Genomic DNA, 16,975 nt, shown 5'->3' with positions numbered 1-16,975 from the left:
ATGCGCTGAAAATAAGTCTCGAGTGTTGGAGGTCGAGTCGGGCACAAGCCCAGGGCTTGTCGCATCCTCCCTGCACATGCTGACGAGGTACTTCTATTGTAATGTTAACTACTGGTTCTTCCTGGATTGCATCCTGTAGCTGTTTGGTAACATGTGATTTATTGGCCCTCTGAGCAACCCGCTGCTGAGAGAAATAAAGTCAGCAACCAGCCACTTCGATAAACCCCCGGCTTTTAAAAGTATAGAGTAAGATAGCTGGCAAAAAGGTGGATGCGTGATTCAACCAGTTTGGATTTGTATAATGTTGTTGTACACATGAATCAAACTTATTTGAATTAGAACTTTTTATGTGCGTAATAATACTAGAAATTGGGGCTAGAAATTTTGTGATGTGACTATATACTTTTTTTTTTTTTTTTTTTTTTTTTTTTAAACTTAAATGCGTATGAATCAAAAACCTTTGGGTTAAGACTTGTTTTTGTGAGTATGAATTTAAACGATGTGAGCGCAGTCTTGTGAAGGTAACTCTGATTTCTACGACTAACAAATCTCTGCCGTGGACACGAAGCCACTTCTATGAGTACGAATCCCAAAAATGTTGAAATGACATAACGTAGGTCACAGGCAGGTCACAGGGGAAGTAATCGAACCACGATTCCTCACGCGCATGCACAAAAGACCAAGATGACTGCGATCAACAGCGGCTTAGTTGGAGCTCCCAGTTCATGTGAAGAATCACAGGTCAAGTAAGTAACGTGTATATCCAATATTTATTTCTCAAAATTGTTCCATTTTAAATAATATGTCGCTTTGGGGTTACACGTTAGCTTGCAAGCTAAAAACATGTGCCTCAGTGATCATCGGTACCCTCCTCTCAGCTATGTAGTATGTGCATTTGTTTACAACTAAGCTAGTGGGAATCCGTGGAGCGATGTGTTATCATATACACACGTTATGTTTGTGTCGTCTTGTCTGTCACAAACAAGACGTTACGGCCGTTTCTGTCGTGATGCAGCTGAGATGAGAGCTGGAAGAGTGGGTTGGCTCTGATCTTTTTTTAGGTAGCTTCCCTGCCAAGAGAGTCAAGAGATGCTAAGTGGAAGACTGGGCCTCCATTCTCCCTGTAACAAGTCATTTATTTAACCAGCACTGTTACTCTCCAGCTGTTTAATTGAGGGAGAAAAAAAAGAATAATAACAAGCCAAATACCCCGCATAGTTCCCCTTTCCATCGGAGCTTCGTCCCGAGCAACGATGTTGACGGCACTCGTTAGAGCCCTATAATAATTAAACAATGTTTTAACTCGCAAGCTAATGATTGGCATATTAATTTGCTAAAGACACTCGAGTTTTACAAATAAGTACTGTATTTTAAATGTCTGTCCAGTCTAACATAGAATTGTTTAGAATTCTGTAGTTTTTGTCAACAGTGGCATTGAATGCATCCAAGTTGTATTTTTGAAATTGTTTTGTTTACAGTGACCAGTTATTGGAATTAATGAAATCATTTTTATTTTATGCTTGTGGTTCATGACCTCTATCTGTTCCTGCTTTTACCCCTGTTGCTAAAATTTCCCCTAAGGATCAATGAAGATTATTTATGTGTTTTAATTGCTGTTAATATTTTGCCTCTGCAGATTCAAACACTGTCTTTCTATACAGATTTTTTTTAATCTGGAACCAACAACAAATAACTACTCAAACACTTTTTTCTTTTTTTTTTCCCAAAGGCAGTGGGAAACTATGGATGGCCGCCAAGCTTTGGGTTTTGGGTCAGATGAAGAACCAGATGAAGATTTGCAGGTTTGTAGGAGCTCACACTCAAACTGTTGTGTACAAAGGCAACGTGCAGTTGACGAGTTTTTAATCTGAACATGTGGAGGCTAAGGTTTTTGGAAAATTTGATTGGAGCCAATACCTTAAACAGTTTGGACGGAGAAGGTGGTAAAGTTTTTGAATGAAATCCAAGTATGCATGTGTGACACTTTATTGAAGCGATCACACAACAGAGTATGTCAGCAAAAGCGATTTGATAATATATGAACACCATGTTCTGAGTACTATATCCATATTGTATTTTCTGGTTAAATGTTTTCTGTTGTCACTGCACTGAGCCTGTGTAGGTAAATGTGTTTTGGTATGTTTTTAAAATATTTCTAAATCATTAGCCTCATAGCTTAATTGATTCAGTCATATTTGGGCTTTTTTTTTTCTATTGACCTAGTTATGCTCTAATACTGCTTATTCACTGTGCATTACTATTGTTCTAAAAACCTTAAAATATGACTCAGCCAGTTATTCTATGAGGCTAGCAAATGCTGTTTCATACAAAATATTATAAATAATTATTCTCCCCCCTTAGAATGTGGAGCTATTTGGAACTGACTGGGAGTCGTTTGATGCTGTGCACGGGAATCCATATGGAGTTTAAGTTCAAGAAATTGAGTACCCTCTGACTCCATCTATTATTGAAACTGCACAATCCCTAATTGATCCCTTTGGCAGTTGGCATCATCAGAATCATTTGGCAGAGACATTTACATAATGTTTCCGCTTATTGAAGCTCCAAGGGCAACACGAGAAATGCCTGCGAAAAGACCTTGCAAAACATTAAACGGTACAAGGGTAAACATTAACAGACAGTCAACTTGTTTCAAAAAAAAAAAAAAAAAAAAAGGCTTGCTTTGACTGACATCTGTTAACTTTAACGTGAGACAGGAGTCCCAAACATTTTTTATTGAAAAACAAAACAAACGGCATAGAGATTTTAACAAAAGCTGCATTTGTTGTGACGAGTCAGACACCTGTTAATGTCAACACAACTATGCAAGTCCATCAATTACATTAATTTGAAATAGTGACAAAGGTTCAAAAAAAAAAAAACTTAGATTTTATTAGTTGTATAGTTTGACTTTGAATCAATTAACCATTTACACTGCACTGTATAAAATGTACTGCAGGATAGCAGAAAAGGTTAACCTATTTATTACCCTCTCTTGACTAAAACATACCAGAATCTTTTAATTTCCTGAATATAGTACTGGAGAAAGTTCATGAGTTCCTTTTGGTTCTTTGCAGAACCAATCTCACAGAAGGAGGGGTGCATCCACTTTTAAGAAGGAAGTGCATTTCAGTCTACATAAACATGTACATAAGTTTAAAAACACAGCTTTGCATTAAAACTTAAGTTACAATTAACATGTTACTGAGTGAAATGAAGTTGCATTGTATAATTGTTCTCTTCAGCAAACACCAACAAGTAACTGTTAAAACCATATAGTATTATGAGGTTAACGCCATTGCTCACTTTGATGAAATTGTATTTACCCGAGCAATAAAATAAAGAGAGCAGACTTGTACAGTGGCGAGATCTATGTATGCTAAATGATGCAATTCATAAATTGATAGTCGACTGTTGATCGACATTACAGTCTCAAATCGTCATATATTTCAGTGCTAACTAACTGCCCGAATTATAATGCAAATCATGCTAGCATTGAGGCATGTTGTTAGCCTGCAAGCTAATTAAGTGTGTAAGTCCAAAGCTAGATCTTTTTTCAAATGGTACAATTTTAATAAATAAATATTGGATATACACGTTACTTACTTTACCTGAGATTCTTCACGAGTTGGGCGCTCCAACCAAGTTTTGCACATGCGCGTGTGAAGAATCGTGGTTTGTTCTCCTGTAACCTGCCTGTGTGACCTACGCGACGTCATTTGGACATTTTCGGATTCGTACCACCCAAGTAGATTTGTGTCCACAGCGGAGATTCGTAGTCATAGAAATTAGAGTTATATTCACAAGACCGCGCTCACATCTTTGAAATTCATACTCCCAAAAAAGCTCCCAACCAAAACCTTTTGATTCGTACGCACGTAAATAAAATTCCAACCTAAATCATTTTGATTCATGTGTGCAACAACATTATACGAATACAAATTAGAGTCACGCGTACACCTTTTTGATTGCCATCTTAGTCCATATATACACTTACTCCCCCACCTGATGCATGCAATAGATGTTAAATGCATTTGGCCCTAAGTTTTGACTGTTCAACATTGTTGTTTTTTTTACTCCACGTAATGCATAAGCAACAAATCAATTCTGTACAAATATTTAGTAGTCACTACAAATATGTGCTGCAGTGTGGGGTGTGAGGGGCTGGGGTAGAAGCGCACTCATGATCGAAGTCGAAAAAATGAAGAAGTGTTGACCATATTTGAATTGAATTTAATTCCACTGGAAACAAAGCATTACATGAATCTGTCGTGACAGTCATAAACAGAGGTGGGTGTAGTAGCCAAATATTGTACTCCCGTAAGACTATTGTTACTTAAAAATAATATGACTCAAGTAAAAGTAAAAAGTAGCCCTCCAAATATTTACTTGACTAAGAAAGTACTCAGTGAAAAAAAACTACTCAAGAGTAAATGGTAACCTGTGATTCTTTTAAACAAAAAAATCAGAGCATGAACGTCAACTCAAATAAAAATTACAAATATATGGTAGTCAAAACACACCTGCCACCATTTCAATTTTCAAGTGCTCAGAAACCAACAACACATGCATTGGACCCAACAGAAACATTGCTTGAAATCACTAAAGAAGAAGCTGTTTTTAGCTGAACCGACTTATTGATTGTGTGTCTGTGTCTGTGTGTGTGTGTGTGTCTGCGCGCGAGCGAGAGAGAGAGCGGTGATAATAAATAGAAACATCTGCAAAAATGAGTCAATTTGATTGGCCCACGAGGGCTTTGTGTGCGGTCATGTGACTGCCTTATGTCGTCTGATTGGTGAATTGAAGTCAAATGACACTCGTGTTCACATTGGATTGGCGCAACTGCGCCTTATGCGGAAGTTGACAAAAATGTAAAAATAGAATGCGCACGCGATAATGGATAAATAAAAGTAGTGAGCGGCATGTCGATCTTTGTAACGGGGGGAAAGTATTGATTATTCTTAACATAAATACTCAAGTAAAAGTAAAAAGTACGATGCATTCCAACTACTCTGACAAGTACAATTTATCCAAAATGTTACTTGAGTAAACGTAACACGTTATTACCCACCTCTGGTAATAACTCATTCGTGGAGATCATTGATTTGTGACACAAGTCAACGATGTGGCATCTTTGTCGTCTCCATGACATCAATGACATCAAGGAGCAAATGTCTCGGAATTTGTCCAAACATTTTCCCCTCCTTGCTCCTCTGTTGTTCTCCTCATCTCCTTGATGGTAGGTGCTGTCTTGTAAGAACATCGAGGACTGAGGAGGTTGCAAAAAAAAAAACAGATTTGGCCTCAGTCTTGCGCCATGATGTGACGTCACTGACGTGTGAAGCCGTCGTCACCTTTCTCAAAGCCGCAGACAAACCAAACTCGAGAAAGGTTGTCATATTTTCTAGTTTAGCTAGTTTGGGTTTTGCATCACATGATACTGTTAACACATAAATATGTATGCATTGTGCTAGCGAGAGGAGCTGTGCAACCTCTGAGTGCATGCCAAGACGTACACATGGTTTAGGTCCCATTCATGAGTTTTTAAAGTTTCTATGCAGTAAGTGGGTTCACTCCAATAGTTTGTTTGTGCTGTGGTTCCCATACTGACATGCATGTCATGGCTTGACTTGTGTGCGTGTGTGTGCTTGAAAACACATACATGCTCGACGCTGACGCCCAAGCTGCCATTTGCAGGTCTGTTTCCTTGTGGCGGGTAGCACAGCAACTCACACGAGCCGCTTTGGGAGGTTGAATTGTATTCACTTTGTTCGACGTGCATATTCTGTTGCAATGCTGCTGTCTGTCTCTCTTTCCCTCTGCCTGGGCACCTGCCGCCTGGCTCCTCCCCCTCCTCGTTGAGTCTACACACACTGGCCTACACACCCCTCACATGCACTCGTTGCATGATCGGCTGCATGTTTTTTTTTTGTTTTTTGTTTTTTTCAGGCAAATTTTAGCGAGCGTCTTTCAGTGTTTTTCATTGTTTACTTTGCATCTTTGCGAACTAAACAAAGCTTATTGTAACTGTCAACACCCATGTCCGCCATTATACACTATAATGCAGCATTTTAAAGTGGTGTAAGTTGCGCCTTTGTGACATTGAAGCTGGGACGTTGTGTTAAACATAAATAAAAACAGAATACAATGATTTGCAAATCATGTTCAACCTATATTTCATTGAATACACTACAAAGACAAGATATTTCATGTTCAAACTGACAAACGTGATTGTTTTTAGCAAATAATCATTAACTCAGAATTTTATGGCTGCAACACGTTCCAAAAAAGCTGGCACAGGTGGCAAAAATTTGAGGAATGCTCCTCAAACACCTGTTTGGAACATCCCACAGGCTCATTGGGAACAGGTGGGTGCCATGATTGCTTCCCTGAATGGCTCAGTCATTCACGAGCAAAGATGGGGCGAGGTTCACCTCTTTGTGAACAAGCGCGTGGGAAAATAGTCGAACAGTTTAAGGACAATGTTCCTCAACGTACAATTGCGAGGAATTTAGGGATTTCATCATCTACAGTCCATAATATCATCAAAAGGTTCACAGAATCTGGTGAAAATCACTGCATGTGAGCGGCAAGGCCGAAAACCAACATTGAATGCCCGTGACCTTCTATTCCTCAGGCGGCACTGCATCAAAAACCGACATCAATGTGTAAAGGATATCACCACATGGGCTCAGGAACACTCCCGAAAACCAATGTCAGTAAATACAGTTCAGCGCTACATCCGTAAATGCAACTTGAAACTCTACTATGCAAAGCAAAAGCCATTTATCAACAACACCCAGAAACGCTGCCGGCTTCTCTGGGACCCGAGCTCATCTAAGATGGACCGACGCAAAGTGGAAAAGTGGTCTGTGGTCCGTCGAGTTCACATTTCAAATTGTTTTTGGAAATCGTGGACGTCCTGTCCTCCTGGCAAAAGAGGAAAAGAACCATCCGGACTGTTATGAACCCAAAGTTCAAAAGCCAGCATCTGTGATGGTATGGGGCTGTGTTCGTGCCAATGGCATGGGTAACTTACACTTCTGTGAAGGCACCATTAAAGCTGAAAGGTACATACAGGTTTTGCAGAAACATATGCTGCCATCCAAGCTACGTCTTTTTCATGGACCCCCCCTGCTTATTTCAGCAAGACAATGCCAAACCACATCCTACACGTGTTACAACAGCGTGGCATCGTAGTAAAAGAGGCCTGCAGTCCAGACCTGTCTCCCATTGAAAATGTGTGGTGCTTTATGAAGTGTAAAATAGGACGACAAGGGAGACCCCGGACTGTTGAACAGCTGAAGCTGTACATCGAGCAAGAATGGGAAAGAATTCCGCCTACAAAGCTTCAACAATTCGTGTCCTCAGTTCCCAAACGTTTATTGAATGTTGTCAAAAGAAAAGGGGATGTAACACAGTGGTCAACATGACCCTGTCCCAGCTTTTTTTGGAACGTGTTGCAGCTATAAAATTCTAAGTTAATGATTATTTGCTAAAAACAAGCAAGTTGATCAATTTGCACATTAAATAGCTTGTCTTTGTTGTGTATTCAATTCAATATAGGTTGAACATGAGTGGAAATCATTGTATTAATACAACATCCCAACTTCATTGGAATTGGGGTTGGAGATACTGTAAATTCAACTTCACTGTTGCACGTTCAAGAAACACACAAGAAAGCCAGTCCATGGATAGTGCCTTCACTTACAAGTCCTACACATCAATATTAGACAGTACAACATGAAACCTAGTAAGTATGTGAGGTTCCTTCGAACAAATAGTCATTGAGTCACAACTCATTTTGTGAACAGTACAAACACAATATTTTCCTGAAGAATGATGTCTCTCACGTAACTCCCATATCCACTCCACAACTTTTAATCCATGTGCTGGCCAGCACGCCGCTATGGAGGTGGGAACGTATCATCGTCGGAGGGGATCAAGATCAATGAGGTCGGCGGACACATTTAAGTCGCCAGCGATTTCTGTATTTATTGTATTGTTTTTTTTTAAACCGGCTCATTCTGTATTTAATAAGGATATACTACTAACAGCTCCAGTCACCCACCGGTCACTGAGTACTCTTCCGCAGATATGACGTCAAGACTATTTGCGCCGCTTTTAAAGGGTATGCAACAACCCGCTTCGATTGGACAGGATGGATTGTGGTGACACCCACATGCGACGCGCTAAATTTGTGCTAGTCAGGAAAATAGAGCCCAATATAAGGTACTCCACTTCATTCAACCATTTTCTATATCGCTTGTCCTCTTTAGTGTCACGGGTGAGTTGGAGGCCTATACCAGCTGACTTTGGGCAAGACACACCCTGAACAGGGCTCATATAGACAACCATTGACCCTTACATCCACGCCTACAGTATGGACAATTTAAAGCCTTAAACTGACCTAATTTAGTCTTAAATTTACCCAAGGATGGATTTGGAATGCAGGAGGGAGTACCCGGAGAGAGACAAAATGAGAAGGAAAAAAAATCCAGAAAATCACATTGTCTGACTTAAATAATTGATTAGCAAATGATGGTGGAAAATAAGTATTCAAAAGTTCCTGTCAATAATTATATATACTTTGTTGGCAACGGCAGAGATCCAACGTTTTCTGTAAGTCTTCACAAGGTTTTCACACACTGTTGCTGGTATTTCGGCCCATTCCTCCATGCAGATCTCCCCTAGAGCAGTCATCCCCAACCAGCGGTCCACGGATCGGTACCGTTCCATGAGGCATTTGTTACCGGGCCGCAGAGAAAGAATGACCAATTTTCCTCATTTCTGTTGTATTGCAATTCGCGTGTCAACGTGTTTTATTTTGAAAATGGACCGGTTCTTCTCCGCCGCACCAGCTGCACGTCTCATTTGACACGTCGAGACTCGAACGCTTCCGAGCGGGCCGGCTAACGGCGGGAGAGCGCAAGGAACGAAATCATTTCATAAACTAATTCAGTTCATTACGTTTACTGAAAGGATTTGTTCTTTTGAACGAAATGTTGCGAACAAAGCAACACTACATCAGGAGTCCGACTTGAAATACGGGTTTATCGCAACATTTAACTCTCACGCACCGAGTCCGCTCTGATGCAGATACAGTCGTAGGTTGCTGCTCGACACAGGCAGAACTACTTTTACGGAGTTAAAAGTCTACTCATTGAGGAGCTACGGAACTGCAGTCTAGTCTGGCTGCCGACAATAACTCCGACCCCCACTCCTGCATCGCTCCCACAGCGGACGCACCATGAACGGCGAAGGAGGAAGCAGAAGTGAGGCAAGCGTGTGTGTGTATATGTTATTTATATATATATATATATATATATATATATATATATATATATATATATATATATATACACATACATACATGCATATATTTTATATACATATAAATATGTATATGTATATATGCGACCCATTGACTTCAACAGACTGTTGCATTCTTTTGAAATGCTTTTCCAAGCCTATACTGCAGCCACGTTCAGTTCTTGTTTGTTTGAATGGGTTTCTCCCTTCAGTCGCCTCTTCAGGAGGTAAAATGCATGCTGCTTTGGGTTAAAGTCGAGTGATTGACTCGGCCAGTCTAAGACCTTCCACATTTCCCCCGTGATGAAATCCTTTGTCGTGTTGGCAGTGTGTTTTGGGTCATTGTCTTGTTCTTCCCCCGATTAGTTTGGATGCATTTTTTTCTGTAAATTTCCAGACAAAATGGTTTTGTCGACTTCAGAAGTCATTCTGCTGCTACCATCATGAGTTACATCATCAATAAAGACGAGTGAGTCCATTCCGGAAGCAGTCATGCAAGCCCAAGCCATGACATTACCTCCACCGTGCTTCACAGGAGAGCTTGTGTGTTTTGGATCAATAGCAGATCCTTTCTTTCTCCATACTTTGGCCTTTCCATCACTTTGGTAGAGGTCTCATCAGTTCATAAAACTTTGTTCCAAACTTTTTGTGGCTCATATCTGTACTTCTTTGCAAAATCCAATCTGGCCTTCCAGTTCTTTTTGCTGATGAGTGGTTTGCAACTCATGGTGGTATGGCCTGTATATTTCTTCTCTCGAAGTCTTCTTCAAACAGTGGATTAGGATACCTTCACCCCTCCCCTGTGGAGGTTGGCAGTGATGTCACCCACTGTTGTCTTTGGGTGATTCTTCAAAGCTCTCACAACGTTTCTGTCATTAACTTCTGTTGATACCCTTGGCTGACCTGTTCGATGCCTGTTGCTCAGTACACCGGGACATTCTTTTTTCAGGACATTCCAAACTGTTGTATTGGCTATGCCCAAATTTTGTGCAATAGCTCTGATCAATTTTCCCTCTTCTTGCCGCTTCAAAATGGTTTGCTTTTCTCACATAGACAGCTCTCTGGCTTTCAAGTTTGCTGAACAGCAAATGCAGTTTTCACAGGTGAAACCCAAAGCCAAAAACAATCAATCTAAAACGCAACAACTGAGCAACTAGAAACACCCACGAGTCACGTGTTCCAATACTTGTGCTCACTTGAAAAGTGGGTGGGTTCGACCAAAAGGTGCTCTGTCCTGAGTTGTTTAACACATCTACATGTAAAAACCTTGAAATAATAGCTGGAATTGTGAACTTTTGTCTCATATTCATCTTTCGATCCGAAACCCACATAAATGTCTTCAGTATACAACAAAAACAAAGGAACTGACCTTGCCGTTCCAATACTTTTGGAGGGGATTCTATTTCATAAACCTCTGACTGGGGCTTGTGTTTTAAGCATTCGCTTTCTGGTCGTCATACGCAAGCAATTTGGTGACTTAGCAAATGTATGTATGTATGAGTTGGATCAGACCACAAGACAAATTTGGTCTTTCCCGATTGTCAGACTACTGCCATCAAATCTTGCTGAATCTAACGCTACACGACATGTATTCCGATACCACCGCATCCTGTCTTTTACGATCACGGAGCATTAGTTTGTCAAATCAAACACTGTCGGCGAGGCGGAACCAGAAGACGTGTGACCATTCAAGGCGACCCAACTATACTATGAACAAGCGATGCCCTATAGAGCATTGTTGAATTTACTGGGATGTCACTTGAGGCAGATGTGCTCACCAGTCGTAACCGTGTCGCCCATTTATAAAATGTGAACGGTTTTTTCCATTTCCCCTTTTACCTATGTATAATGCGCACGGCTGACTTTTGACATTTTTTAAGGGGGGGAATGTGCATTTTACACGAGACATTATGGTAAATGTTGCGCGTTCCTACCCACCTCTGTGTATATAATTGTTTTATATCAAACTGGATCTATAATAGAATGCCTGTTTATCCATCCATCCATCCATTTTCTGAGCCGCTTCTCCTCACCAGGGTCGCGGGCGCGCCGGAGCCTATCCCAGCTGCCATCGGGCAGGAGGCGGGGTACGCCCCGAACCGGTTGCCAGCCAATCGCAGGGCACAAACAAACAAACAAACAACCATTCGCACTCACATTCACACCCACGGGCAATTTAGAGTCTTCAATTAACCTACCATGCATGGTTTTTTTGGGGGATATGGGAGGGAAGCCACGCAGGCACGGGGAGAACATGCAAATACCACACAGGCGGGGCCGAGGATTGAACCCCGGTCCTCAGAACTGTGAGGCAGACGCTCTAACCAGTCTCCACCATGCCGCCTAGAATGCCTGTTTATTCATATAAAATATAATTACAATTAAACTAGTATTATACTAATATTATTATTATTGTGATTATTACTATTGTTGTCGTAATTATTAATTTGATTATTAGTATTTCAGTCTGTTTTTAATTTTATTATTTAGTATTCAATGCGTATTATAGTATAATAATACGGATAAAAGTGCCTTTTTTGTACAATACGATTGCGATGCGATGAAAATGAATTTTGTTACTGTGCAATCAATACTGTTGTCATCTCTTTAGGTTAAATGGCATGCATATTTCATACGGTTAATAACTTTGCTGTTAAAAAGGAGATGCGCAGGATGTGAGCGAAAGTCGTGCGCGAGCACAAACGGCTAACAAAGACTCAGACATTGCTTTTTAACATTTTTGGCTAGATTTGAAAGTGGGTAAAAGTTCAAAGTGTAATACAGTACAATACAAGACGGGAGACAAACACAGGGAGGATGTTTACAGCCTTAACGACAAAAAAAGACCCGCTCCTACAGTGTCTGCAAAAGTATACGCAAAAAAAGGTCACTGTGCAGAATTTCTCACAGTCAGCTGAGCTTTCATCATTTTCTATTGTCAAACAAGCTACTTGGTGGGTGGTCTTTGTCGCAATTGTAGGCACAAATCGTTGATTTATCGTCTCAATGTCACGCTCAGCGGTGACGGGGACAGATCAAAAGGTGATGGAAGACCGCCGACCAAATCGACAAAGCGCTGTCGGAGAGATTGGAATTCTGGCACTTCCATCCACGCCTTCAGAAATGCATCGATGAAAACGGACACCGCGTGATGAATGTTGTTTTCCAAACTTGATTGTGTCAAATGCTATTTCAATACGAGCACATTGATGTCAATAAAATGTGTTTGCAGCTACCGCTTACTATTTTGTGAGTTTTTCAGAAACATCTGTCCTTTCTGCCACACCCTATATTTATCTCTTGACTCTAACACTTTCTAATCATTACTCTCCTAAGTACACTTTCAAGTTCAAGAAGTCTTATACGATGCACCTTGAATGAAATGTCTCATATTTCAAATCTATATCGACTTTTATGTGATTCCTGGACTGCATCCTCAAATGGCTTTATTCTGTGAAATCCTGGAGGCTCACATTTCCAGTAGCTGTCACGAGATATTGGGGGGGGGGGGGGGGGGGAATGACTGTGATTTTTTTTTGATTTTATAAAAACCTACCTTATATATTGCAATGTGAAATAATACAGGATCAGTTTTGGAAAAGTTCATTCTCTACACAAACTAGTTCAAAGTTCAATTCGTTGGTCCAAAAATTAACTCGTTCAGTTCATAATTAAACATTTTGAACTACAACCCCAATTCCGATGAAGTTGGGACGTTGTGTTAAACATAAATAAAAACAGAATGCAATGATTTGCAAATCATGCTCAACCTATATTTAATTGAAAAGTCGACAAAGACAAGCTATTTAATGTTCAAACTGATCAACTTGATTGTTTTTAGCAAATAATCATTCGCTTAGAATTTGATGGCTGCAACACGTTCCAAAAAAAGCTGGGACGGGCTCATGTTGACCACCGTGTTTACATCCCCTTTTCTTTGAACAACATTCAATAAACGTTTGGGAACTGAGGACACGAATTGTTGAAGCTTTGGAGGTGGAATTCTTTCCCCATTCTTGCTCGATGTACAACTTCGGCCGTTCAACAGTCCGGGGTCTCCGTTGTCGTATTTTACGCTTCATAATGCGCCACATATTTTCAATGGGAGACAGGTCTGGACTGCAGGCGGGCTAGTCGAGTACCCGCACTCTTTTACTACGAAGCCACGCTGTTGTAACACGTGCCGAATGTGGTTTGCCATTGTCTTGCTGAAATAAGCAGGGGTGTCCATGAAAAAGACGTTGCTTGGATGGCAGCATATGTTTCTCCAAAACCTGTACGTACCTTTCAGCATTAATGGTGCCTTCACAGATGTGTAAGTTACCCATGTCGTTGGCACGAACACAGCCCCATACCATCACAGATGCTGGCTTTTGAACTTTGCGTCCATAACAATCCGGATGGTTCTTTTCCTCTTTGGCCCGAGGACACAACGTCCACAATTTCCAAAAACAATTTGAAATGTGGACTCGTCGGACCACAGAACACTTTTCCACTTTTCGTCGGTCCATCTTAGATGAGCTTTGGCCCAGAGAAGCCGGCAGCATTTCTGGGTGTTGTTGATAAATGGCTTCTGCTTTGCATAGTAGAGTTTCAAGTTGCACTTGCGGATGTAGCGCCGAACTGTATTTACTGAGATTGGTTTTCTGAAGTGTTCCTGAGCCCATGCGGTGATATCCTTTACACATTGATGTGGGTTTTTGATGCAGTGCCGCCCGAGGGATCGAAGGTCACGGGCATTCAATGTTGGTTTTCGGCCTTGCCGCTGACATGCAGTGATTTCTCCAGATTCTCGGAACCTTTTGATGACCGTAGATGATGAAATCCCTCAATTCCTTGCAATTGTACGTTGAGGAACATTGTCCTTAAACTGTTGGACTATTTTCTCACGCGCTTGTTCACAAAGAGGTGAACCTCTTGAGCAATTCAGGGAAGCTCCTTTTCTACCCAGTCGTGGCACCCACCTGTACCCAATGAGCCTGTTCACCTGTGGGATGTTCCAAACGTGTTTGATGAGCATTCCTCAACTTTCTCCGTCTTTTTGGCCACCTGTCCCAGTTTTTTGGGAATGTGTTACAGCCATAAAATTCAAAGTTAATGATTATTTGCTAAAAACAATCACGTTTATCAGTTTGAACATTAAATATCTTGTCTTTGTCGACTTTTCAATTAAATATAGGTTGAACATGATTTGCCAATCATTGTATTCTGTTTTTATTTATGTTTAACACAACGTCCCAACTTCATTGGAATTGGGGTTGTAAGTTCACCAGTCCATTAATGAACTAGTTCCTAGTTTTTGGGGTTTTTTTTCACCAATGTTGCGACCCTCAAAAAAAGCCATTTCATTTCCCCATTGTTGCCACCCAATTAAGTCGACACTAGTAGCCAGCTACAGCTTTCACCCTACAATCTCAAAAACATGAGGAAACACTTGTTGCTTGAATTGTGTTTTTTAAAATGAATCTTCATTTAACCTACCTTGCATGTTTTTGGGATGTGTGAGGAAACCGGAGTACCTGGAGAAAACCCACACATGCACATGCAAACTCCACACAGGCGAGGCCGGATTTGAACCTGGGTTTTCAGAACTATGAGGCAGATGTCTTAACCAGTCGTCCAATTATGTACTGTATTACAAAAGAACACATTCACTCCCATGTACGCAGTGTCCCTGAACACACCTCGCGCACTCACGCAACTGCCGTGTGCCTGTCAAGTTTTATTCTGAAAAGCGAAATAGGAACTGTAGCAGATCGACAATCTTTTAACCTTTTGAGCATGTCTGACGCAGGTCCCGCTGCGATGTGACTATTGCGCGATGATAATGCTCAAACAAAATGTCTTCGTCCCGCGCTGTTATTCCCTTGTTACTCTGTACTTAACCCTGTACTTAGTCCGACAGTACAATATGGTTGGAGGAGTGAAAATAATCATAATAATTATCCATCCATCCATTTTCTGTACCGCTTCTCCTCACTAGGGTTGCGGGCTACTACTACTACTACTACTACTACTACTAATAATAATAATTATTATTATTAGACGCAGAGTGAACGACTGGTTAGCACATCTGCCTCACAGTTCTGAGGACCATTGTTCAAATCCAGCCTCGCCAGTGTGGAGTTTCCATGTTCTCCCTGTGCCTGCGTGGGTTTTCACTGGGTACTCCGGTTTCCTCGCACATCCCAGAAGCATGAGAAGCATATTAGGTTCATTGAAGACTCTAAATTGGCCGTAGAAAAGCAAGAAAAGAACACCTTGTGTACGGAGCTTGTTTTGGTTCGCTAGTAACCGATGACTAACGGCACTACACTGACCTATAGAAAACAAATCTGTGATGTACTAAATCCGCAATTAGTGAACTGCGATAAAGCAAACCGTTTATGTACTTTGAGAAAGTAATTGAAATAGTAATACTCCTATTACATTTTCAACAGGGTAATATGTACTGCAATTTCTCGTGTATAATACGCACCCCCAAAGTTGACCTCAAAATTCTGGAAAAACCCTTCTACCTCTGTATAATGCATTTTTACAACCCATATGATGATCAAAACATTAAGTATTATCTGTATCTTATTGGGGGTTTTTTTTCAAATAATTTTACTGAAGTTAAGCACTTTATTTGAACACGTAATCCTTTTTTTTTATTTACTTGATCTTATTTTGAAATTCACAGCCCTACTTTTATTGAGTAAATGAGAAAACACACAGTTGTGCTCATATGTTTGATTACCCAGGCAGAATTTGTAAGATGGGTACAATTCTTGAAAGAAAACATGAAGGACCTGGCAAAACACATTTCATTTTATTTTAATAGGATTCGAATTAAACGGTCAAGCATTTCAAAATAGCATTGTCAATAAACAAAACATAACCATAAAGAAATGAATAACGGTTGTTGTTTAGTCATCAGTCGTATTTCAAAATAAAACAGTATTTCACACATTCTGCCAGGGTATGCAAACGTATGAGCACAACTATACACATATATTTTTATAACCACTAGGTGGCGGTGGCATTTTGGAATGAAAGTGTACAGCTTTTTCATAACCACTAGATGGCGGCATACATTTATAAAATGTGAAAGTTTTTTTCCCCCCATTTGCCCCTATACCTATGTATAATGCGCACTATTGACTTTTGGCAATTGTTTGGGTGGGGTTGGGGGAATGCGCATTATACACAAGAATTTACGGTAATTGTAACCGACTCGATTTCCAAAATAATTTGACCAACACTGATGACCGGTTGGATGGCGTGTCACATAACGTCACGTATGAGGGCAGTGTTCTGTTCGCCTTTGCGGGTATAATACCAAATTGTTGGGTTTGTGAAATTTGGAGAGTCCGCTGTACAGATGAAGTGCACTCACGCTGTATTCCTCTCCATGGCAGACAGTAAGAGTGCGGCAGAGCAGGAGGAAGACGAGGGGACGCAGTGGAGCTGCACCGGCTGCACCTTCCTCAACCACCCGGCCCTCAACCGCTGTGAAGAGTGTGACCTCCTACGGGACTTCTGAGCCAGAGAGGCTGTGACGCGCCCCTCTACCTGCTTTCTACCACGCTTGAATTGGGGGGGGGGGGGGGGGGGGAAATCAGGCTATGTGATTCTTCCCCTATGAAATCTCTGATGGGGTGTAATCATCGTGCAGCCTCTT

At 40.9% G+C, this 16,975-nt stretch overlaps 1 protein-coding gene across 11 annotated transcripts in view; it reads left to right on the top strand.

Moving 5' to 3' along the window:
* Window positions 1-16,900, top strand: part of tab2 (TGF-beta activated kinase 1 (MAP3K7) binding protein 2) — a 70,218-nt gene extending 53,318 nt beyond the window's left edge. For 6 of the 11 annotated variants that reach the window (XM_061703845.1, XM_061703842.1, XM_061703843.1 and 3 more), the window contains 2 exons: window positions 1,730-1,802; window positions 2,362-5,823. In XM_061703845.1, coding sequence (XP_061559829.1) covers window positions 1,730-1,802; window positions 2,362-2,455 — 167 coding nt within the window. In that variant the 3' untranslated portion in view covers window positions 2,456-5,823. The other 5 variants (XR_009770270.1, XR_009770271.1, XM_061703847.1 and 2 more) reach the window with 5 other exon arrangements.
* Window positions 16,901-16,975: the final 75 nt, after the last annotated feature.

This window comes from Phycodurus eques, chromosome 18 (assembly GCF_024500275.1).
Source record: "Phycodurus eques isolate BA_2022a chromosome 18, UOR_Pequ_1.1, whole genome shotgun sequence".
NCBI lineage: Eukaryota > Metazoa > Chordata > Actinopteri > Syngnathiformes > Syngnathidae > Phycodurus > Phycodurus eques.
This window is presented reverse-complemented; position numbering and strand designations above follow the sequence as displayed.